This window comes from Lactuca sativa, chromosome 8 (assembly GCF_002870075.4).
Source record: "Lactuca sativa cultivar Salinas chromosome 8, Lsat_Salinas_v11, whole genome shotgun sequence".
Lineage (NCBI taxonomy): Eukaryota > Viridiplantae > Streptophyta > Magnoliopsida > Asterales > Asteraceae > Lactuca > Lactuca sativa.
Window position 1 is genome coordinate 40377880 of NC_056630.2, and position 19266 is coordinate 40397145.

The 19266-nt window shown below is 40.7% G+C and overlaps 2 protein-coding genes across 3 annotated transcripts; one reads left to right on the plus strand and one right to left on the minus strand.

Moving 5' to 3' along the window:
* The first annotated feature begins 11778 nt into the window (after positions 1-11778).
* Positions 11779-13121, plus strand: LOC111914269 (uncharacterized). Of its 2 annotated transcripts, XM_023910044.3 has the most exons (4): positions 11779-12034; positions 12467-12523; positions 12661-12729; positions 12826-13121. In XM_023910044.3, exons 2-4 carry the CDS (start codon positions 12469-12471, stop codon positions 13119-13121), a joined length of 420 nt encoding a protein of 139 aa, XP_023765812.1. In that variant the 5' UTR covers positions 11779-12034; positions 12467-12468. The 2 variants fall into 2 exon arrangements, with proteins under 2 accessions (XP_023765812.1, XP_023765813.1); XM_023910045.3 differs by lacking the exon at positions 11779-12034 and having other exon boundaries at positions 12046-12523.
* Positions 13122-13215: 94 nt separating this feature from the next.
* Positions 13216-14603, minus strand: LOC111914268 (AP-2 complex subunit sigma). Its single transcript, XM_023910043.3, has 6 exons — positions 14444-14603; positions 14239-14337; positions 14092-14142; positions 13614-13787; positions 13469-13528; positions 13216-13386 (listed from the first exon to the last, which is right to left on the minus strand). The coding sequence occupies exons 1-6, from the start codon at positions 14444-14446 to the stop codon at positions 13345-13347; spliced, it is 429 nt and encodes a 142-aa protein (XP_023765811.1). The 5' UTR covers positions 14447-14603; the 3' UTR covers positions 13216-13344.
* Between the last annotated feature and the right edge of the window lie 4663 nt (positions 14604-19266).

Here is a 19266-nt window from a genome sequence, read left to right on the forward strand (position 1 = left end):
GACATTGACCGAGTTTCGAAAACATACGCCTTTGGATGTCGACAGCGTTTCGAAGATACGTCTAATGTACTCTTTTGGAAATCACCAGCACATCGAAAATACTGTTAATGTACATTTCTGAGTGTATCCAAATATTCGAAAATACAACTAAGCATAGCAAATAATCGACATTCGAATATAGGGCAACTAAGATATCAGAATACCTAACTAATATTATAAGTATGGTAGATACTAGTACATCGAAATCCGAACTAAGAACTAACCGCAGCTTTAGGAAAATATGGGATTTTCCTTGAATAACATAACAACTCGTAAACGAATGGTGTAAGGATTGGAAAAACTAAACTAATAGGAAAATATGGGATTTTCCTGGGATAACATAACTACTCATAATCGAATCGGGTAACGAATGATAACTAAACTGTTTTTTTATAAGAAAATATGGAATTTTCTTGGATAACCACTTTTCAGAAAACCAAAAAGGAACTCAATCTTTTCAAAACTAAACCGCTTATGAACTCACCAGCTTTATGCTGATTTTCAAACTGCTTGTATTCTCAGGTCAGCATTAGACAGGTACACCGCCATCTTTTGGAGACGACGGAGCGTTTGGAAGACTCGTCTTTACTTTTGTTCATATGCTATATATGTATAACACTTGTACAATTTTACTTTCAAACAAATGTAAATGATTCTATGTAATGTAATGTTTTGTGTTTACTGAGCTTACTATGTACATTGGTTATGATATTCAACATGAAGTCACCTTCTCCCTGAACGTTTCCGCCCTGGGTTTCGGGGTGTGACAAACTTGCCGAGTCCAAGGCAAAAATGCATAAAATTAAAATATTAATCACAAGGAGTACGTACCAGGAACCATGTGCTACAAATCTCCTCCACTTATTTCAGACTTCGTCCTCGAAGTCTGCTGCTCGGTCCTGAAACAGCTCGGGGTAATGCTCCATCATCTCTTCCACCGGCTCCCAAGTCCACTCCGATCCCTTTCGGTGCTGCCATTGCACCTTCACGAGGTCCACCCTCTTGTTCCTTAGATCCTTCAACTTCTTGTCGAGGATCGCCACAGGCCGCTCGATGTAATTCAGGTTGCCATCGACCTGAATATCCTCCAAAGGCACCACTGCCGAGTCGTCTACCAAACACTTCCACAATTGAGAGACGTGGAAAGTGTTGTGGATTTGTCTGAGTTCGGCTGGTAGATCCAATCTATACGCCACCTTGCCCACCCGGGCTACAATCCTGAATGGCCCGATGAACCTTGGGCCCAACTTGCCTCGCTTCTTAAATCGGATGACGCCTTTCCATGGCGACACCTTCAGGAGAACCATATCCCCGACTTGGAATTCCAAGTCTGAATGATGCTTGTCAGCATGACTTTTCTGCCGACTCTGGGCAGTCTGGAGCCTACTCCGGACCTGCTAGATCTTCTCTGTCGTCTGGAGAACCACTTCGGTGCTTCCCATGACCCTCTGGCCAACCTCTCCCCAACATATCAGGGTCCTGCACCTCCTTCCATACAACATCTCGAAGGGAGGACGATCGATGCTTGCATGATAGCTATTATTATATGAGAACTCTGCCAACGGGAGGTAGGTATCCCAATTACCTCCGAAATCCATAACACATGCCCGCAACATATCCTCCAACGTTTGGATGGTCCGCTCGCTCTGTCCATCCGTCTGCGGGTGAAAAGCGGTGCTGAAATGCAGACGAGTACCCAAATTGTCATGGAACTTCTTCCAAAACCTGGAAGTAAATCGCACATCTCTGTCTGAAATCACTGATACGGGCACCCCGTGCCGCGCCACTACCTCCCTGATATAGATGTCGGCCAACTTCTCGGCCGAGATGCTCTCCTGAATTGGGATAAATGGGCGCTCTTGGTCAACCAGTCCACGATGACCCATATAGAATCCACTCCCGGTGCGGTCCTGGGTAGCTTCGTGATAAATTCCATCGTAATATCTTCGCATTTCCACAACGGGATATCCAACTGCTGCATCTTGCCGTGCGGTCTCTGATGCTCGGCCTTGACCTTCCTATAGGTTAAGCACCGCTCGATGTACCAAGCCACATCTCTCTTCATGCAGGGCCACCAATAGTCCAGACGAAGATCCCTATACATCTTCGTCGCCCCAGGATGAATGGAGAATCGACATTTGTGCGCCTCCTCCATCAAGACCTGGCGCACGCCCCTGAGGTACGGCACCCACACCCTGCGGTGTAAAGACAATAATCCCCTGCTATCATAGTCGAAGGAGGAAACCTGACCCACTATGCGCTCACTCTTCCGATGTTCCTCCTTCATGGCTTCCTGCTAGGCCACCCGAATCCGCTCCAAAAGCGGGGTCGCCATTGTCATCCGCATGCAAATATCCCTGATTGGCGCCGCCTTGCGGCTAAGCGCATCGGCCACCACATTGGCTTTCCCTGGGTGGTAAAGGATATCACAATCATAATCCTTCACCACATCGAGCCACCGACGCTGCCTCATGTTCAGATTCGGCTGATCCATGAGGTATCTCAAACTCTTGTGGTCCGTGTAAATGGTACTCCGACCCCCATAGAGGTAATGTAACCAAATTTTGAGGGCGAAGACCACCGCCCCCAACTCTAAATCGTGTGTCAGGTAGTTCGCCTCGTGAGGGTTCAGCTGCCTCGAAGCGTAGGTAATGACATGACTTCTCTGCATCAGTACCGCGCCCAACCCCGAAATGGACGCATCACAATATACCAAAAAATCCTTTACGCCCTCTGGCAGGGCTAAGATTGGCGCCTCACACAATCTCTGTCTCAGAACCTCGAATGCTGCCTGCTGCTCAGGCCCCCATCGAAAGACCACGACTTTCTTAGTCAGTCGTGTCAGGGGTACGACTATCTTGGAGAAGTCTTGAATGAATCTCCGATAGTAGCCTGCTAATCCCAGGAAACTCCGAATCTCGGATGGAGACTTTGAAACCTCCCATCTCATCATGGCCTCCACCTTGATCGGGTCTACTGAAATCCCGTTCTGGTTGACGAGGTGCCCAAGAAACTGCACCTCGCGCAACTAAAACTCACATTTGGAGAACTTGGCGTACAAGCTCTCCCTCCTCAAGGTCTCCAAAACCTCTCTCAGATGCTCCTCGTGCTCCTCCTGCGTCTTGGAATAAACCAAGATGTCATCAATGAAAACTATCACAGACCGATCCAACATCGGTCTACATACGCGGTTCATGAGGTCCATGAACGCGGCAGGAGCATTGGTGAGCCCAAACGGCATCACCACGAACTCATAATGGCCGTAACGTGTCCGAAACGCGGTCTTCTGTACATCCTCCTCTCGGACCCTCATCTGATAATACCCCAAACGCAAATCGATCTTGGAGAACCAAGATGCTCCCTACAACTGATCAAAGAGGTCATCAATCCTCGGGAGTGGGTAACGGTTCTTCACTGTTACCTTATTCAGCTCCCGGTAATCAATACACATCCGATGTGACCCGTCCTTCTTCTTCACAAACAGTGTAACGCCTGTGTTTCCGGGCTTGCCACTTTTAGCAATGTAATAGTCTAGGTTAACCTTTGTAACCCGTTTCGAAATAATAATAATGTATTATTTGAGTATTATGTGTTTTGTGCTTAATTGCTTAATTATGTGGTTTGATTAATTAAGAATATAAATAAGCGTCGAAATTTAAGTTTAAAATAAACTTGATATCATTGGATAAAGTTGTAGTGGTCGAAACGAGGATTCCGAAGATATAAAGAATGCCGAAATCCGAGTCATAACGAAGAAGTTATGACCAGTCGAAGTTTTACGGCAAAACCGGCACGGCACCGGGAAGCGTAAATAGTGAATTTACGATAGAGCGAGATTTAGCCTTATCAATCTAAACAAAACTTGTAGAATATGTTAAGATAAGAGCGTCAATAAAAAGAACGCCCAAATCTGACTTCGTATGAGGAAGTTATGATTTTTCTAAGATTCGGCTTAGCAGTGCACGACCCGAAACTCGAATTTTAGTTCGAGCGGTTTTTGGCTTACGCGACCTAAATGAGAGTTGAAGGTCTCATTAATAGGAACTCAACGGTAAAAATATGGACGAAAACGGAGTTCGTATGAAGGAGTTACGAATTCTTCGCGGTCATTTAACAGTCTAAACACCTCCTACTGTTAAATTTGAGATCGGTCAAGATTTAGCCGACGGAGTCTAAACGAAAGTTGTAGATCTTGATTTTACCTACGCGTGGATATAAAGAACGTCAAAAACGGAGCTCGTATGCGAAAGTTATGATTTTTCTAAGTTCGAAGGCTAACACGCGATAGGGGTGACGTGGCACCACCCAGAGTTTGACACGTGGCACCACCAGAAAGCCACCACATGGACCAACTCGGCGAGTAGGTGTCCCCTACTCGGCGAGTATGGGCCAACTCGGCGAGTAGGTGTTCCCTACTCGGCGAGTACATCAAATATTTTCACTATAAATAGGATGCGAGGGTTCAGGGTTTATTTGCTCATTTCTTCTCATCTTTGCGCCGAAGCTCTGCATTTTTACACCCCGAAGCCCCGGTATTATACTCTAGCCCCGAGGCAAGTCCCGAGATCCCGAAGATCCCGAGAAGTGCGGTTTCCGAGTCGAAGCTCTACCCGCGAAAAGTCGATTTTTGTGAAGATCTTCCAGATCTGCTGAGGAATACTACTCCTATAAGCCGTAGTGCTGTCCGATCATCTTCTGATCAAGTGAGTGTGTAGTTATTTTCTTCTAATACAATAATACGAAGTATTTTATATAAAAATACGTGCTATGTGTATATATTTGGTTGTGTTATGTGTGAATGAGTATTCACTCTCTTCTATCTTATAGATCTGCTTATTTCTTTATGAGATACGTGTTATGTGTGTGTGTGCCTCATCTGTTATGTGATATGTGTGTTGATTAAAGCATGCTATACAGGTTTTCTTTAAACTATGTATACAAATGTATATTTTTATCTACTAATATGTTGGGTAGAACATGGGTAGACCGTTGGTGTGTAATAAACAGATGAGAGGCCTCGTTGTTGTTTGATTGAGTCATCTAGCGGAGTTTAGATGACGACCACTGGCTATTCTAGACAGTCTTGTGGAAACATTAGCAGGTTCGCCACCTGTAGGTGTTAATGAACTTGGGTGTTCATTCGCTGTACTCCATCCCCCTCATGGTTGCCTTATTTGACTTATATTGCTGAGGTACCCCCGAAGCATGTGTTGTCGCCCCGATGAAATATTCTTAGACTAGGTCCCTTATGTTAGTGGTTTTAGGGACATTAAAGTGAGAATAACGGGAATGGGTAATTGGGTTATTGTTGGTTGGTGAAAATTAAATATGATATTTATTGTGGGTTGAAAACCCTATATGCTCACCAGGCTCCCAAGCCTGACCCACTCAGTTTTAAATTGTATTACAGGTAGTGGCGGAAGGGCATGAGATGGATGAACCATCAAGTTGTTTTGTTTACAAGTCTGCATATGTTTATATTTGTTATATGACTTGTAATGTATTCGTTTATGCTTATTGGTCTGTATCGGAACATGACACCCCGAGTTTTGATTATAATGAAAATACATTTCTTTTATGAAATGCTTCGGTAAACAATGTTTTATCATGTTTTGTTTTTGGGAACAAATTCCGCAACTCTTTCAAATCAAAAGGATTTACTCTGAAAATATTTAAAAGCATAAATGAAAATCGGTCTTTTCTGGCCGAGATTTTGGGGATGTCACAAACAGGATCGGGGCTCCCCAAGGTGAACTGCTCGGTCAAATAAATCCCTTGCCTAGTAACTCCTGCAGCTGCGTAGACAACTCCTGCATCTCGGGAGGAGCCAACCGATAGGGTGCCTTGGCTATCGGAGCCGCACCAGGAACTAGGTTGATCCTGAACTCTACCTGACGCTCCGGAGGTATTCCAGGAAGCTCCTCTGGGAACACATCAGCGTAGTCTCGCACCACTGGAACCTCGCTCACCGTCGCCTTACCCACCTCCCGGGTATCCATAACGTATGCGACATATCCCGCGCAACCCTGCTGAAGGTAACGCCTAGCCCTTGCTGCTGAACATACTGTGGGTCCACGCTGTGGCCTCTCGCCGTGGATCACCAACTCTCCCCCACTCGGGGTCCTGATCCGCACCAGCTGTTGTGCGTAATCTATCACTACCCCATTAAGGCTCAACCAATCCATGCCTATAATCACGTTGTTCCCACGCAACGGAATGGGAACCAAATCCACCAAGTAGTGCTCCTCAAACAACCTTAGAACACAATCCCTGAACACTGCTGATGCTCGCACTGATCGATCATCGGCAATCTCCACCTCAAAAGGGCAATCCAACATGCCCGAAGACTCAGGAAACTTCTTGCTAAGCGCAAGAGAAACAAATGATCGGGTAGCCCCGAATCAAACAACACCTGAACTGGAATATCGTTCACTTGGAACGATCCTAAACAGAGCACATATCAATATCATAACATCATAAAAATAAGATATAGGGAAAGAATCATACCCGCCACCACATCGGCCATCTGTGATCCCAGAGTCGCTGGCGCCTTCACTGGCGCTGATGCTGCCGTCAACTGGGGGCAATTAGCCCTCTTGTGGTCCCTCTGGTTGCAGTGGAAACACAACAACTCAGATGTCTGAACAACCGAGACACTGGCAGTACAATCCCTGCTAAAGTGCCCCGCCTTGCCGCACTTGTAGCAGCCTGATGATCCCAACCTACATGCTCCCTCATGCGACTTGTCGCATTTTCCGCAGTGGCCCGGCCCCCCTTGGGCTTCTTACCCAAAGCCCCAACCACCTTCCCTGTATTTTCCTTTCTCTTTCGAATGTGCTCCAAATCAATCTCCCTTTCCCTTGCCTTGGAAATCATGGACTCCAGGGTAGGGCAAGCTGAAAAGCTAACATGCTCCCAGATGTCAGCCCGTAGCATGTCATGATAGCGGGTCCTCCTCATATCCTCATCTCCCTCATACCGGGGCACCAGTAATGCTCTCTCCCGGAACTTGGCGGTGATCTCCGCCACAGTCTCCATAGTCCGCCTCATGTCTAAAAACTCTTTGGCCAGCTGTTGAAGCTCGACAGCCGGCGCAAACTCTGCCCTGAACCTGGTCACAAAGTCCTACCAGGTCATAGCCTCAACAGCCAAGGCTCCCAATGAGTCACCCACGGACACCCACCAATCCCTAGCTCGATCTCGTAAACACCCTGCTGCGAACCTCGCCTTTGACCCCTCAGGGCAGAAGCTAATCATCTATGCAGACTCAATGTCTGCAATCCATCGTCTGGCAGCTATGGGGTCCTTTGCCCCGTGAAAATCCGGCGTACCACTTCCCCAGAAGTCCTTAAAGGATAGTGTGCGAGATCCTGACTGGCTAGATGCCATGTCGCTCCTGAACGCCCTGAGGCGGTCCTCCATCAGCTCAACTATCCCTTCCTTGATCGACCCGAAAATGATGGGAGTCGAATCAAGGATGCCTCTGGTGATCTCTGACGCGATGAACTCGTGTAGCCTCTCATCTACTGGCTCGGAACCTAATCCCAAACCCGACCCCTCTCCGGAACTGCCACCCGCTGGCCTCTGGCGTAGTACCACCATTATGCAATACACACAGACAACCATTAGTGATACTGATACCCATAAGGGATCACATTTATTTCACGTTCCCTGGTCTTGTCTCAGCCTTCCTTAGTTCGGGTACGGATCCTCAGCTTTCAGTAGTATGGGCCCATACTACCTTCCACATCTATCCGTACCTTCTCCAAGGACTGCCTTGACTCCACCAGGTCCCTTTCACTACTGCTAATCACTGCTATACTCATCCTAGGCTTGCCCCAGGAAAATCTCTAACTCCACCCTACCCGGTCCTCAGCTGCTGAAGGTTTCCTTGTAATGTCAATTAGTCATTACCTGAATACCATCACATGTGGTGAGGCTCGAATAATCCTTCGAGTAACAAACTCGGCCCTTCAACGGTTAGACTCAGACAAGAGCTGCGCAATAGGGCCAAATCCAGCACTCTAAGATTATTCAACCCTGATCACATGTGACGTGAAAACATTTTCAAAAACATAATAATGTCAGAGTACAAATCCCCAGGAAGATCTCATAGTGCGGAATATGAGGCATGTGTGTGATGGGCCGCTACCGCGCCAGCTCCTTCCCCTTCGAAGAAGAGGTACCTGAAACCAAAACTAAAAACTGTAAGCACGAAGCTTAGTGAGTTCCCTCATAATACCTCATACCATACAAACATACAATGAACAGCTAGGAGATACGGGCCTCGCCCACACTCATGAAGATACGGGCCTCGCCCACACTCCGCTAGCTGGGAGATACGGGCTTCGCCCACACTCCCTTATCCGAGAGATACGGGCCTTGCCCACACTCCGCTAGCTGGGAGATACGGGCCTCGCCCACACTCCCTTATCTGAGAGATACGGGCCTCGCCCACACTCCACTATCAGAGAGATATGCGCCCCGCCCACACTCATCTGCTAATCCATAACATACAAGTATCACACAGACAACGAGTATAGACAAATCTATCATACTGGCATATATCATCATCAAACTCAACCATGAGATACGGGCTCTGCCCACACTCCAACACTAGCATATCGTCTATACGGGCCGACCTTGGTGCCTTAGACCCGTTACTACTGGAAGGAAACTCACCTCGAAGAGTAGCTACTGAAATTCTGACTGCTCGACATTTGGCTACTGCACCGGTAATCCTCCGACTACAAACCCATAAACATAGATTAGCCACTCATAAATACCCTTAGGTCAATTGACTGACCCATCCCTGGTCCAAGGTCAACTCCTTGGTCAAAGTCAACTTCTAGTTGACTGGACTCGCCGAGTCGTGGCACAGACTCGCCGAGTCCTTCTCCTACCAACCCGGTCCTACTCGCCAAGTCCCTCTTACCACTCACTGAGTCACCATTGACTCACTACTCGGGACTATGGAACCGACTCGTGATCCGACTCGCCGAGTCCGAGAGCAACTCGCTGAGTTCCACAAGCAGATCTCCTACTCGCTTCCAATCCTCACCAGAATATCCCGCAAGAGGATTTGGGGGTTTTGGGACTACGTTACACTGCTAATCCCACGTGCAGATATGAAGGGTTGGACCTTCGACACTTAAACCCCTCTTACTCAGTGAAAGTTCATATGACTCGTCGAGTTTGAAGAACAACTCGGCGAGCTCCAGGCAATCTTCATAGGACTCGCCGAGTTGTTCATCCAACTTGTCGAGTCTAAGACCATCTTCATAGAACTCGCCGAGTTCCACTTTGGGACTCGCCGAGTCCCTTCGACCCACTTCCCATACATACCAAAACTGAGACATGAAACGCTTCTAACCCATAGATCTATGCTCCTAGGGCATGCTTATCACGTAAAGTTGCAAACTTTACGTGCATGCATGGCCCTATGAGCTCAAGAAGGCAAATCCAAGCTCTTTAAGGGGTCATACACTCAATAGGGACCTCAATAACCCCAACCACAGAGACTTTATGCTTCTAGGATGTCCATAAGATCCCAATCTGAAGTCCTTTCAGAACTTAAAGCATAAATACATGGAATTTGAGGTTTTAGGGCTTGAAACCACCAATTTGGGACAAAAAGGGGATCTAATGAACTAACGATCAAGGTAAAAACTTTTTTACCTAAATGGAAGCTTCTCACAGTGTAGATTTCGGATCTACCTCCCCTCCTTGCACACTTCTACCTCCTCTTCCTTCCTCTAAGCTCCAAACCTTCTCCACAAAGCCAAAAATCACTCTCAAGAACAATATGGGGGCTAGGGTTTCTTTCTACAGTTCTCTGGAAGTGTTAGGGACTAAGGAGGCCAAGTTAGAGCGTTTAAATAGGGTGCAAACGCCCGAATTAGGGTTTTTGTCCAAACAGGGTCTACTCGCCGAGTCCGGGGACCGAATCTCCGAGTACAAAGTTCAAACCCCGCGCCTTATCCCACTCCTACTCGGCGAGTTGGTCCTTCAACTCGCCGAGTACAAGGCAAAAATGCATAAAATTAAAATATTAATCACAAGGAGTACGTACCAGGAACCAGGTGCTACATGCGAATTGCTTCCTTACCCATTAGGTTTGGGGGTTTGGGTTCATACTCGGCTGTAGAGGCTATCTCCTATGCTTTTGTTGCCTCAAGGGCCCAATCTTGGGTATTGCAAGACCACATCTTACGGGATAGCGGTATACATGGTATGGATTCTGATTATGATTGTGCCTTGGCATCCCTTCGCAACAAGCTTCTAGATTTTGACCTTAACAATTTTACTACTAAAGACACCGCCCCCCTAAATCCCAGAATACACTGGCGAGTGCCTTTTTTCATAAAATTGTCCAAGATATGAAAGTGCATTTCGACATGACGGCTCGGCAGAAAGCGGTTTTCCAGTGCTTACGTGCACCACGTGCTCAAGATTTTTTTTCTGGCTATCCCTATAGGTGGGCTTGGCCAACACATGTCTCCCGTGGAGTATCGTACTATTCTGAAATATCGACTCATGATACCCATTTTCCCAACTGACGAGATATGTCCTGTGTGTCGTAAGACATGTTTGGATTCTTTTGGGGAGCATGCAGTTCACTGTAAAGAACTCCCGAGGTTTAAATACAGGCACGATATGGTTAGGGATGTCTTGTTTGACATATTTAAGCGTGTCGGGGTTTCCGCTAAGAAAGAGGCACCTGTTAATTTCTTGACTGATCCGACAGAAGGAAGGTCAACCCTCAGACCGACTGACATTTTGATTTTTGGATGGGTCGGAGGGAAACACGCATGTGTGGATCTTACAGGGGTATCCCCTCTCGTGGGCCTGAGGGCTGGGGGTTTCACAGTGGGACATGCTGCTTTAAAAGCAGCCACAGGCAAAGTCACCAAACATGAGAGATCGTGCTTAGAAAATCAACACATGTTCGTACCATTTGCATTTGACACGTTTGGTTTCCTCGCACCGGATGCGGTAGGGCTTCTTAAAAGAGTACAACGAATCATGCATAGTAATGTTATATCCCCTAGATCTCCGGATGTAGTCTTTAAAAGAATTAGCTTTACCATTCAAAAAGGCTTAGCGACACAGCTTGTTGTTCGTTTGCCATCTCACTCATTGTACAATGACAATTAAAAAGTTTCTTTATTAATTAAAAAAAACTAATTTATTTTGTCGAAATTTACATTTAAAATCAAAACTTATAAGCCCAAATATATGAATTCTACAAGCCTACAACTATGAACTATTATTATCCGTCTTAAAAATTAAAATGCACAACACGAGAAGGCCCAAAGGAATACCTCCCACATGTAAACTTTCAGCCAAAATTAACAATATTTAATTTTTATTTATTGGACCTACTTAAAATCTGGTTTAATTTTTTAATAGGTCAAAACGTCTTTCGTAAAAATGAGAAAAATATGTATCAATCATAGTTTACATAATATTATGTGTATCATACATTTACATTTATGAGTCAACTCAAGTAATTCGACTCGCTCAATGACCCGTTTTTTCAGTGTATAACTTTCGTACATCGGTACATGTACTTGTGTACATATATGTAATTTCTTTTCCAGATGAACTTTTGTGAAATCCAGACCAATATTCCTATATTGACTTGTACTATATGCTTCGAAATTTGTATAAAGGGAAAAGCCGTACATATATATTACTCGTGAAAAGAGAGAGAGATCACATTGTTGTAGTGTGTGATTCATTCCTGCAGCTTCTGTTTCTTATTCCTCTCATTATTCATCATCTGTTACAAATCATGGAGATATCATCTACTGTTAGTGAGAGAATAATCTAATATATGATTTTAATGATGCGATATTGATCTTCCATCAATGCGTTGATTTTATTTGATTTGATTACACCATAAAAAACCATCATTCTTCACTGCAAATTTCACCATATTCCTTTCTATCTGGTAAATTGCTGATTCTGTTCTTCTCCATCCATTCCAGATGTGAGTTCTCTGTTCCTTTTTTTTTTTAATTAGTTTTTTTAATAACCTTCCATTGTTGTATGAATTTGGCTTACAGTTGCGTAATTCTTTCATGTATTGAGCAAATCATGTCTCTTTCTTTCTGAAATTTTGTATATGAAATGTGAGATCCAGTGTAGCTCTTGAATTTCTTCCTTTGCGTGTGCATCTCTACATCATCAGATCACTGTGTGTGAGAAAGAGACTGATCGCTTTATTTCATGAAGAACGTGATTCTCTGAGCACAAAAGCGTTTTCTACCAATTGATCAGAAATTGAAATCTAAAATTTTCTGATTACTTTCTCACATTTTCGAAATGGTTTTTTGATGATCGATAGAGTTTGATTATTAACTGCAATCCAAATTTCTGTGTTTGACATTGTATTTGATCTTCCAAATTAACATAATTTCAGAAATGGACAAAGGTCATGGAGGATCAAGTCGATTATCAACTCATATGCGACACACAGGTAACAACTTTGTATCCCCATTCTTTCACATATTTAACGTCTTTCCTTTAAATTTCAAACCAACTCTTCTTCAATCTTCAGTATATGTAAAAGAAACACTACATGATCAAGAATTAACTCATCCATTATCGAAATAGGTTTGGATCACAACGTTTTCTTGAGTAAATCATCAAAGAAAGAGAAGCTTAGAAGATTGAATTCTATCGGTATATTTGGTGAAATCGATCATCTTTCCCAATATTTTATTTATTTATTTATATATTGCCATTCTATATAATGGGTTTATATAACTACGTTTACAGCGATGAAAAAACGAGAAACTGAAACTCAAAAATCAAAAGATTGTACAAAAGATGAAGAAGAAGTAGCTGAGGCTCTATTTGCATTGGCTCAAACATTCAACAAAACTTCAGAATTACAACCAGTAGAAAATTTACACGTGGAACCACCTCCAAAAGAAGCTGACATCATCACTACTCATGGGATCAACAATTCACGAAAGAGATGTTGGGTTCATGTTTACATATGTCATTTTATTAAAGCTGACGTCACCAGTGTAAATGGCATACGTATATCTAACAAACAAGCCTTGCAATAAGCTTCTGAAAATTGTTCTTGTTAACTTGTGTAAATATAGTAAGAGTAACAATATATGGTAATTTAGTAATTATTTGTACTTCATGCAATGAAAGTTGTATCCCTCAAAAGGTTTCAAATATTTCATTTACGAAAATCAAAAGGTACAATACAATACTCATGAATAAAATCAAAAATGTATGAAAATACAGATATTCCAAGAAGATCACTAGACAAAACGCATCTCACTCCTGCTTTTCCAATTCTCCCATCCTCTCTATGATTGCCTATAAATAAATAAATAAAACACAATTTATAAATAAATATAAGATAAGATATTATACCCTTTTGAACCAATAAATATTATACCTTTTTGCTTGTTTCTTGAAATTCACCAGCAAGAATGAACTCGTCTAGAATCAGATACACCTTTTTACAAATAAGAATTATGTCAATAACAAAATATAATATTTTTTTTTTGAAAATGAGGAATGAAAATATGAATTTTTAGTACCTTATGGAAGTTGAAGACCAAATCTAGTTCACAGACATTACTGAAGAAGTGATCGAGTATTTCAACAAATAAATGGATGCCCTCCAAATAAGCAAGCTCATTATCCGTTATATCAACACAAAGTGAGAAAAAAAGTCCAGCATATCTCCTGTATATAACTTTGTGTGTACGAAACTGCAACAACAAATATATATAAAAAAACCAAAAACTTTATAAAACAAGTTCAATTTTATGTTTTATCAATGTATTTTGTTCATATATATATATGAAACTTGCAGAAGTGATTAAGAGATATCAGATGATGCATAAGGTTGTTTTTCCACACAAGGATTACATCCATGATCACTAATTGCAGATTTATCATGGTCCTTTATTACAATTCTAATTGTCAAGTTGAAAAGTAACAAGTTAAAACCCTAATTCAACCCTATTAATTTCCTAAATCGAAAATACAGATGATAGGAAGATCGGTAAGTACCTCAACAAAGTTAGTGAATTTGGGATCTCTGTTTACGACCAATCGATGAACCTAAACACACAATTGTGCACACAAATTTGCAAAATCAGATTAAGTTGACTGAAAAGAGAATCAAAATCGAAATTTTCATCTTTTTTCTAGGGTTACCTCGTATTCGACCTTGTGCTTTTCGGATTCTTCAAGAGGAATGTAATACTTAGCGAGACGAGTCTTCCCTTGCCTATTCTGAAGCAGAATGAATCGGATCTGTCCATTACAAAAAATAAATACAAGATCAGAGCAATTATTCAAAAACTTGTACGATATTATAATTTGCAACAAGGGCGTTGATCAAGATAGAGTGAAAACGCACCATTATCGCGCGATTCGAGCAGTAAGAAGGAAATGATCGGTTCTTCAAAGTCGGGGGAATTGCGAAATGCTTCAAGTTGAAGGGTGAATTTTCGACTACTGAAGACCAAATTGCTAGAAAAAGTTCTAAAAAGGCCCCCGCAGTTTTGTGGAAGTTTAAGATGCCTGGCTATTTCTTTTCTGGTCAAATAAAATTTAGTAGTATTATATATTCGCATGTTTGTCAAAAGTGTTTGAGTATTTCTAAATTTTATCTTTTAATAAAATGTGATCGATTTAAACAAAAGTTTAATTTTTATCTAAACAAAATAATCCAAATCTAAAAGTTACTTATTATATATTGTTTAAGAAAAATTATTCAACTTTTTAATCAATTTTCTAAATTGACATTTTTATTTATTATGTTTCACATTTAGATTTTAGACAAATATCATTTTATTTTATGTACTCTTATATATTTTTAAACTTTTAGGTATTTTTGTCAAATACTTATATAATAAAAGTTTCAGCTTCCAACTACCAATTAATTTTATCAAATATTGAGCTGGTTAAAAGCTAGAATTTGATATTATTTAGCAAGAAACTGAAAACCGAAAGTTTTATTTATTTATTTTGTAAAAGTATTCAACAAACTAACTGAAAATTTTGAAATAGTTCTGGAAATGATTTTAAAAATAAAAAATAAAAACTAAAAATTTGTATTGTTAAACGATTTTTTTTTTAATTTGATTTTTTATTAAAAGTTAAAAATTATCAAAATTTTGTTGCTGAACACACCTATAAATAAAAGTTAATTCTATATGTAATCTCATTTACTAGTTGTAAGCTTGTGTAAGGATAAGATATCCAAAATAGCTTTTGTAGATTTATTTTTAATAGAAATATACCTATAAAAATTAAAGGTGATGTTGTTTTAAAGTAATAAGCTATTTATAATGTTTATTTTAGTTCTTTAGAAAATAAATTTACTATGCAAAACCATCACCAAAGTAAAATAGGTGATCATCCAAATTTTGAAACCGATAAAAATCGGATTTAAGACAACTCTTTCAAGAGATGGCCTACTACTATAGTAGTAGAAAATTAAGAGTGATTAAACTTGAGACTTTTTATGGTTAGTGCTGTTTATTGGATAATTAAAAATAATAATAATAAATCCCTCAAAATGGACTTTCTTCAAGGCACCTCCGACTATAAAAGCATAATACATAATCCCAAATATTGAAATGTTATACTAGGGGACCAATGCAATTTCAAAACCAATACTTTAGGATTTACATTATACTCGTTTCAAATTCAAACTATTCTACACACGGTATTATGCCTTTTTTCAAGAATATGTGTCCATTAACAATTAAGCTTTAACTCCGATGACTTGTTGTTGGAAATTTTAGTATAAATATGTTATTTTTATTAACATTGGACATATAAAAATATATACATATGTTGTATACATAATTAATTCTAAGTAAGTTTATGTTCTACTCCGTGAGAGCTTTGAAACGATATATCATATGTCCAAAATGAAATATATGTGAATGAGATATCGTTACTCAAAGTTGAGTATTTGATAATACAAGTTAGCAAAAGAGGTGGATGTGGGACTGAATCCCACATTGGTAGGAAGACCATACTTAAGTAAGTTTATAAACTTGAATGTATGATAGACTCATATGTTTGTGTCTATGATTTTACACCAACTCTTACCAACGTATAGGGGGTGCGAATCTTGAATTTCGTCTTGAGCAACCTTCACTCATTTTTGCTAAACTTTACAGTTTTGGTAATTGGTTTCAATTTGGTTTCAATTTTCGTAACTGATGCATTCATTGTGTATTTAATAGCATTTATTGGTTTGAATTTTCGTAACTGGTGCATTCCTTGTGTATTTAATAGCATTTATTGGCACAATCGTAACTGATGCATTCCTTGTGTATTTAATAGCATTTATTGGTTTGAATTTTCGTAACTGGTGCATTCCTTGTGTATTTAATAGCATTTATTGGCACAATCAATTCCTCAATGACGAATTTATTTCTTGTATAAATACGGAACACTGCTACCTTATTTTTCTTGTATAAAAACGGAACACTGCTACCTCATTCGATACACAGATGCAAATACTCATCTCTTCCTCCTTTTCTCTGCAACTATTTATGGTGACTTTTTAGGTAAGTAGCCATATCCGACAGTATACACTGTTATTGTACCCTGGAAACAGACGACGAATATATTTAGAGGAATCGAGTCAAACTCGAGCCCCAGCCACTGCGTTTGTTTCTAACGCTTTTGTCTTGCAGATTATTCGATTCAAACATAGTTTTATAGATTCAAGAAACGGAGCCCATTAACTAACACTTATGGTACATATACTTCAAAAATTACTAGCAATAATTCCTAGAATTCTTCCCATGAACATTTTACATGATTATGGTTGAAGAATGTGAAAAGATGAACACAAAAAATAGGGTAAAACTTATGTTTTTATAATCGAAAGTCCCAACAATTTTCTCCCTTAGTGAACACTCACAACAGTTAAATGAAAATCAATTTTCACTCCAAAATTAACTGAAAAATTGTTAACAAGAATTTTAACTTTCCGTTAAATTTTAGACAAAAATGTAATGAGTTTATGTGGAAATTGTGAAGTGCTGGTCTTTGATTATTAATATATAGTTTTTAGATTATACTTATAACATAGTAAAAAAACCTTAAACCTAGCCATCTTTTATGTTCCTTCCAAATTAATTTACAAAGAATTCAAATGTGTTACGACTTATTAACCTATAAAAGGCTTCACTCACCCATCACTCACCCATTTGAGATACATTGTCAGAAGAGGAAAACTAACAACCATATACAAATTTGTGAAAAATACTACTTTTTTCAGTAAAAATAAGTATGCATGAGAAATTTGTCTAGCGATCATTCTAGAAACTACCGCTAAGGGGTGTTGTAATATGTTAAACTTCCTTGTTACTTAAGACTGCATTTTTTCCAAACTTGTAAAAATCGGGATCTAAATATGATATTTTTTGTTTTGCAAGATAGTGATCGTAAGATCGAATTAGATTGCAAGATCTTATCAAAATCATTTTAAAACCTAAAAAATACATTTTCATTCATCAATTAATCATTTGATTAATAATAAATGTAACATCCCAAAACTCATAACCAAAATTTTCATTTTTAATTAAGTAATTATAAAAACCATTAGTCTGAAAACATCAATATTGTCATCCTATATCATAATCAAAACCAATATGTCGATAACCAAAACATGTCATAAGAAAACATCAAAGTACAACTCCCAAAGATCTCATGTGCGAAAAATCATAGTGTGATGCACTGCGATCATGCCGACTCCTTTCCCTTCGAAGTAGAAATACCTTAAACCAAAACTGAAAATCGTAAGCACGAAGCTTAATGAGTTTCCCCCATCATACCACATACCATACAATAAACTTATAAACATATTGCCTAGAATATCCGGGTGCTGGCCTACCCCTTCGGTCTCTTTCAACCGGTTACTGCCAAACATACATGGGTGTTGGCCTACCCATTCGGTCTCTTTCAACCGGTTCCTGCCGACATTACCTAGGTGTTGTCCTACCCCTTCAGTCTCTTTCAACCGGTTACATGGTCTATTTCACCCCTACCACTACCATATAATAACATAGCATAAACATAATGTCAAGCATATCTGGGTGCCCGACCTACCCTTCGGTGTATTTCAACCGGTTACGGGGTCTATTTCACCCCTACCACTACCACATAATAACATAGCATACAAGCACATAAATCTCAACAGATAATGGCATAACAAAAAATTATCACAAAGACAATCATCTCAACAGATAGTGGCATAACAGAAAATTATCACAAAGACAATCATCTCACTATAAACAACAATAAGTGGGCTGACATTGGTGCCTTCGACACACTACTACAGGGAAGGTAACTCACCTCAACTGAGTATGCCGAAATCGTACTCCTCGGATGGCTCGGGGCTCCTTTCCCTAAAGTACAACAAATTCCTTAATCATATATTAGATCCAAACATGACTCCCTTATGGCCCAACTTCTAATTCATATCCCAAGGCAAGGTTCCCTAATCCTTGCCACATTGAGCCTCTTTCTCCCAAGGCCCAACTTATAGCCAAATTAAGGCCCACATCCATTCCTATAAGATTTAAGGCCCACAAAGGCCCAATACCATAAATCCTAGGTCTAGGCCCAGAGGCCTTACTCCACAGTGGGTCACGAGGCCCAACAAATTCAGGCTTAACATCTTAAGGCCCAAAAACACCTTTGACCACTCTGCATGCATACATGCGGCGTACCTGTCACGTATGCCCAACGTACGCTTGCCTTGACCAACTTCGGGGAGATTGACCCAGTACGCGCAACGTACTAGGGGTACGCCCGACGTACTGACCAGTCTCCTAAGAAACTCCTTTGTGACTTAATCCATTAAGTCCTAACATCCAAAACATAGATCCATGCCCTTTAAGATGTCTTAAACCATAAAGTTACAAACTTTATGTATTTGCATGCATGGGTGGGGATTGAGACATGATTTAAGTCCTTAAACACACTTTGTGACCATCTAGCCCTTGTATGGTTGTGGCTTAACCATCAAGGCCCGGTGTTTATGGATCTAAATGCTCCAAAGAGCTCGAAAGGACAACTCTTATGGACTGGAAATACCGTAACACAAGAGATTTCAACTATGGAGCCAAAATACCACAAATAACACCCCAAAACTGTCTAAGCATGCAATGGTCAAGGTTAAAGCTTGATACCTCAAAAGAGTCAGAAAAG